Raw genomic sequence first — 7040 nt, forward strand, 5'->3', positions numbered from 1 at the left:
TTGCAAAAAGTAAGAAGTTCTTAGATTTACCTCACAAATTACTTTAGTTTTATAACCTCTAGATAGAAAATGTGCGTTGAGTAACCAAAAACCTAAATACTTTTCATATGGCTAGAACCACCTTCGTATGTGAGTGTACACACACACATAAACACACACACACACATATACGCATACATATGCACATATACAAATATAACCATAATGCTTGCATATTATCCAGTATGTGAAATAAAACAGTTTGTGATGTAGATTTTGCAATTAGTTTTCAAAAGAAATTACATGATATATTACTCTGGAAGTAAATCTTCCCCTCCCTTGTTCTATAGTGTGTCATGTAATTCTGTTTGGTTACCAATTTTGTAGGTTATATACATTTAATTTGCAATCAGCATTTGAATACAGAATTTAAAATAAACTTTTATATATATTATGTCATCCCATAAATAATGCAGTCTTTTATACTTCTTTTATTTTTCAAAATTAAGATAAACAAAGTTCTTTTTTAATCTAACATATACTCTCCTTCAATTTCTACAATGATTTTCTGTCTATCTGGTAGTCTTGTAAGGCCCCTTCTTCCAAAATTCACTTGTCCATGATGAAAAATACTTCTCTTCTGACCTCGTCTGCAAAATTCATATTTTTTCCATTTGAATGATTTTGAAGACTGCAGAATAAATGATAATCAGTTGGGTCAATGTCCGGCAAATATGATGGGTGGAGCATCATTTCCCATTCAAACTGCTCTAGCCTTTGGAATGTCATCCTTGCTGTATGTGGCTGAGCATTATCCTTATGGAAGAACACCTTTCATCTTGAAACCAAAGATGGTTGTTTTTCTTCTAGTGCTGACTTAAGCAGCTCAAGCTGCTTCCTTTGTTATCATTCGGTTTGGACTTTAAAATTCTAAGTGGACTAAACCTTTCATATCCCACAAAACAGATAAGAACACCTTACATATCTTCTTTAGTCTGAGGTGCTGGTGTTTTTCTTTTCACTACCCACTGTCTCAGGTACTTGACATTTTTATTGAGAACCCATTTCTTGTCACCAGTCACTATTCAGGCCCCAAAAAAGTCATGAGACGTGACAGAAAAGAAGAGCACAATTTCAGTCTGTGTGCACGATTAGACTTGGAAAGTTTGTGAGGAACCCATTGTCTCAACTTGCTGACTTTTCTGATGCCACACAGATATTGATGAATGGTTGAATAACCAAATCCAAGCTTCTCTGATACTGATAGTTCCTCAACACTTACGATGGGAGTTTGTTATAGTAACTTGATGCAAGTAGTTTATCCTGTCCCCTTCTGATTTTTAGTTCATGCAACTGAAAAAACTGCATTAGTTATGAGATGACTCAGTATATATCCACATGGCTCTAATGTTGGTCAAAACAAATCATATATGTTTAATAACACAAATTATTGTTGATACTAAATGACTATCAAACAGCAGGAATTAGGGAATCATGTTAAAAGTTGGTTTAAAACTTATGATGAACTTTGCACAGAGGTAGATTATTTTAAATTTCATGATTATGAAATGAAATTTTCGATGTTTAATTAATTGCATAGATAAGAGGGAAATAATAACCTGGAATGATATTTCTTGCAATGCAATTTCAATTTAGAGGGGGAAAGATTTTTATTGAATTAAAATTGATAATGGACAATTTTATATTTTTCAAGTGAAGGTACAAAGCTTAGTGGTCTGGGTGCTGCACTCATAATTGCAAGATGAGGGTTTCAATAAATGGACCAGGTTATGCGATATGTTCTTGAATGAGCTAAATCATTCCACATTGCTTTGCAATCACTTTGGCACCTGACATATAGTACACCATGCACCTGATCGGTCAATGTTGATTTGATGGAGGAAGTCAGCTAATGTACAGTTCATACATTTGAGCACTACAAACAACTCATTCATTCAGGTTGTTCAGCAAGAAATTACAGAACTGTGTTTCTTGGACTACAAGAAACTACCATCATCACCATATTGCTTTTACAATAGAACCTTAGTTGACATCATCATCATCATTGTTTAACGTCCGCTTTCCATGCTAGCATGAGTTAGACGATTTTGACTGAGTGCTGGTGAACCAGATGGCTGCGCCAGGCTCCAATCTTGATCTGACAGAGTTTCTACAGTTGGATGCCCTTCCTAATGCCAACCACTCCGAGAGTGTAGTGGGTGCTTTTACATGCCACCGGCACCACAATTAGTCCATGGTACTATGAAGGCAGCAAATTGGCTGAGTTATTAGAGAGATGGATAAAATGCATAATGAATGGTGTTTATTTTGACATTTTGCAGTCAATGTTCAAACCCTATCAATGTCAACTTTGCATTTCTTCTTTTCAGAGTTAATGAAACAAAATTCACCAATTCAGGGGGATAGATTGGCAGAACTATTAGAGCATTGGATGAGATAGTTTGCAGTATTTGTTCCACTTCTTTGTGTTCGATGAACAATGCCTGTAATAACATTACTGCTAAACTGTGACCCTAAAGCAATAACCTTTTCCCTTGAACAACATCACTGGTGTGGATAGGAAAGACTTGCCATGCATCAGTAGCTTCCAGTATTCCACACAAAAATAAACATTGCCCAGGTCTTCACATGCAACCCAACCAATGGAAGCCTCTATTTCATATATATTTTGTATTCATAATACTATAATGTTGGTGATATGAATCTGATCTACAATATATTATCCTAATCAATGTACATCTTTATGATGAATGTTGTTACAATTTAATCTACCTAAGATTTGTTGTGAATGTAGAAATTAATTTTACATACTACTAAATAACATCTGTCTTAGCTTGAACTAGAGAATGCATATACTGATAATACATTCATACTCATTTATATAGAAATACATAGACACACATATATAACATATATAAGATTTGAGGAACTTTTCTATATCAAAAGGTAAAACATAAAAAATAGCATGTAGAAAGGGAGAAGAAGAAATAGAACTGAGGAAAAGATAAATGAGAAGCAAAATAAGATTTGATCTTCTTAGAATAGATATGTTAGATTTTTGCTAACCAAGCTATCTTATAGCAAATCTAACCCATTTTACCAAAACTGTGGTCTATTACTTTGCATTTTAGCATTCTTCTGTGCTAAGCTTGGAACCAAGCAATCTACACTATGACATTTACTGAGTGGAAACTTGTAAAATTTTGCCCGTCATTTGGACAAAGTTAAAATACAAATTAATGGTTTTAAGATTTCATGAAGAACGGCAAGAAGGTAGAAAAAAAAATTGTTGCAAAAGCCATGGAAAAAGAACGACAACTTGACAAGCAGATTGGAAAAATACTATATCCATCCATCTTGTCTATAAAAAAAAAACTTTGAATGTGTAACCTGAACAAGGGCTGTGTTGCAGGAATTACTATTCAATAAGTATTACATAATTTTCATCCTACAAACAAGGTTGGAAGAAGAAATAAATAAGAGCCATACCAATGGATTTCAAATGCTCAGTCTAATAAAGATCATGAAAAATACTCCAAACCATGAGAAACTAAACTGATAGCAGCCCTTGTTGAAATAAACAGTGCCTAGCATTCTATTCTTAATAGAAGTATATTGCAGTTATTGTTTTGTTTATATATTATGAGTTAGAATTTAATTAGTATTTTCCTGCATGGTATTAACTAATCTTTCTTAAGAATTACTTTTATATTTTACATTTTATACAAAACATGAGCATAATATGTTAATTAGAAATGGTGTTTTTTACCAGACTGCATATCAAAAATAGCAATTGGAAAGGGAGAGACAACTGGAAGATAGAATCATTAAATTTAAAGATGTGGGGAAATCGTTATGAATAGAAAATAATGAACAAAAAATATTACAATAAACTGAATATGGAATAATCTTGTGAACAGAGACAGGGAAAAACAAAAGTGTTTAGTAAAGTGAAATATAATTTTGATTGTGAAGTATGTTTATACGTGAAAAATTTATTGAGTGATGGTAACTTAATAAAAATAGATATTCAAAACATCAAGCATAACATAGTTATTAAAAGCACATGAAGTTGGCATGTTGTTCCAATATTCAGCCAAAGTCATTCAGATTTTGAAGTACAGTAATACTTGGAATTTCAATAGATAAAATTGAGGCATGAATAGAGGAAGTTTTGGAGAGTGATTTGACAGTGATTTGTGAAAATAGGTGATTTCATATTTATGAATGTATGTGAATAATTCATTTATAAACATAACTAGCGTGATGGTTGTGAATAACATTATAGAAATGTTCTGAGTTACCCTCTGTATTGTTAAAGTCATTATTAAATATTGTTTCATTTTGTGCCATATCTAAACAGGAAGAGAAAATATGATACTCATAATCAAAATGGAAAAAAAGTTTTTTTTGAAATATTTTAACTATACATAAAAATGAAAAATTAAATTTATTTCAAGTATCAATTAAGATTTCTTAGCTTATGTTTAGAGACTAAAATATGAACAACATTTCAATTAAACAAGTTTCAATGGCAAAAGAGGATAAAATTTCAGTCTCTGACACTGAAAAAAAAAAAAAAGAAATCAGAAATAACTAACAAAATATATTCACTTCACTTTTGTGTTTATCTGAAAATTTAAAAATCAAAGGCAGTGAGTAATTGTTGTAGCCGAGTAGATGGTTTAATTTCATTATACTTCAAAAGCTTTAATAATTCTAAGCAAAATGCAACCAAGAAAACATTTTAAAATAGTTTAATAGCATGGAATCCATGACTAAACTTAAATCTATGCATGTAATAGATTGAAGTAAATCTTCTATTCCTATTAACTTACAAAGACAAACACAATTAACTCTATGCATCAAAACATAAATATTCAGAGGTTGGGATTAAATAACGTTTCTATACAGGCGTAAAAAATATTATATACTGGCCCCGTGTCGGTGGCACGTAAAAGCACCATCCGTTCGTGGCCGGTTGCCAGCTCTGTCTGGCCCGTGTCGGTGGCATGTAAAAGCACCATCCGTTCGTGTCCGTTGCCAGCATCGCCTGGCCCCGTGCCGGTGACACGTAAAAGCACCATCCATTCGTGGCCGTTCGCCAGCTCTGTCTGGCACCTGTGCAGGTGGCACATAAAAAACACCCACTACACTCGCGGAGTGGTTGGCGTTAGGAAGGGCATCCAGCCGTAGAAACACTGCCAGATCTGACTGGGCCTGACGAAGCCTTCCAGCTTCACAGACCCCAGTTGACCCATCCAACCCATGCTAGCATGGAAAACGGACGCTAAACGATGATGATGATGAAATGTAGTGCTCTGTTATGATAAGGGCAACAAAATGAATTATAACATTTTAAAATATAAATGTTGAAAATTTATTACAGAAAAATAAAGTTCTGTAGATTTCAAACAGATGATATGATAGCCAATTTCATGGCTTGTATAATTCTTGATCACCACTAAGTAGAAAAACTATAACTATAGTTACAAGTGTCAAGATTATCTCAGATATTGCAAAACATGAAAAACAAAAGTGTGATGGTATTCAGTTTAATCCTCTTTTTCTGCATAAGATGCAGAAGAAAAATAGCATACAATATTCTTATTTCATTAAAAATTCATACGTTTTGCTTGCAAATCCAAGATTTACATTTTGAAGTCTAGACAATGATAATATTCTATTGTAATGGTGCACTGAGACTGAGTGAACACAGAATATTTTCCCCATGGTTTCAATCATACAGTCTAAGAAAAGATTATAGATGTATGGATGGATGGAAGCACTCCGTTGGTTACGACGACAAAGGTTCCGGTTGATCCGATCAAAGGAACAGCCTGCTCGTGAAATTAACGTGTAAGTGGCTGAGCACTCCACAGACACGTGTACCCTTAACAGAGAGTGACAAGGCCGGCCCTTTGAAATACAGGTACAACAAACAGAAACAGGAAGTAAGAGTGAGAGAAAGTTGTGGTGAAAGAGTACAGCAGGGATCACTACCATCCCTGCCGGAGCCTCGTGGAGCTTTAGGTGTTTTCGCTCAATAAACACTCACAACGCTCGGTCTAGAAATCGAAACTGCGATCCTACAACCGCAAGTCCGCTGCCCTAACCACTGGGCCATTGCGCCTCCACCTATAGATGTATATTAACAGTAATACTTAATAACAAACCAATATATATAAATATAATATTAATCATTACACCACAAATAATATATCTTAAGAGAGCTTCTAACAGCTTGTTATCCAACCATCTTCCTATATCTGTATGAGTGTGGAGATATAAAGACTCATTTTCTTGCGTGACAATCTACAAAACTTCATAATAGACATATAATGTTGATCACTCCCTTTATAGATACGTTATTAATGGTTTAAAGATTAATATCATATTCATATGTACTGGTTTGTTATTTAGAAACCAATCTCTATAATTAATCCGTTGTTAATTTTCATTATTCCTAAAAAAACACTTTGCCTAGATTCATGCCAAATTATAAAATAATGATTTTCCCAGTTTTGAGGTACTGTCAACTATTTACTTACAGATGTCTATGCTTGTCTATGAATGTGAATATATGTGTGGGTGTTTGTGTGTGTGTGTAAACACACACACCTACACATACATTCACACTCACAAACACATATGTAATTTCCACACTAGTATGTTACTTTTACACAATACACTGGAATTAATAGGTGTCAGTGCTAATTTTCTAATAACTCAAAACAATTTAAACAAAATGATAGAGGAATTGTTTCAAAATATGAAAATCCCAAAATCTAGGTTTAACACAAAATATCCACACAAGGTTAATATCAATTTAATGCATAATACAGTATTAAACATATTCTATTTTTAAATGCTAGCATGAGTTGGTTCCTGAAGTATGTAAACATTTTTCTCTCAAGCTTATCTAAGCTTTGTCAGCTCTTCAAATGGTTAAACTTCACAAAGTTATATTTACAGGACAAGAGGGAAATTGTGATATCTATTGTAAAGCCGTTTCTGTGCAATTACTGTTCTGTAACCAA

General features: G+C 33.6%; 1 protein-coding gene across 3 annotated transcripts in view; it reads right to left on the reverse strand.

Annotated features, from left to right (window-relative positions):
• The window catches only part of LOC115209184, a 662850-nt gene that overhangs the window by 396889 nt on the left and 258921 nt on the right, over nucleotides 1-7040 (reverse strand). Inside the window, exon 2 of one of the 3 annotated variants that reach the window (XM_029777425.2) lies at nucleotides 4305-4355. The exons of the other annotated variants lie outside the window; for them this stretch is intronic. Within the exon in view, the coding sequence (XP_029633285.2) occupies nucleotides 4305-4353 (49 nt within the window). The 5' untranslated portion in view covers nucleotides 4354-4355. The remainder of the gene's footprint in view (nucleotides 1-4304; nucleotides 4356-7040) is intronic. 3 annotated transcript variants of the gene reach the window in all.

Source organism: Octopus sinensis, linkage group LG3 (genome assembly GCF_006345805.1).
Source record: "Octopus sinensis linkage group LG3, ASM634580v1, whole genome shotgun sequence".
NCBI classification, from domain to species: Eukaryota; Metazoa; Mollusca; class Cephalopoda; order Octopoda; family Octopodidae; genus Octopus; species Octopus sinensis.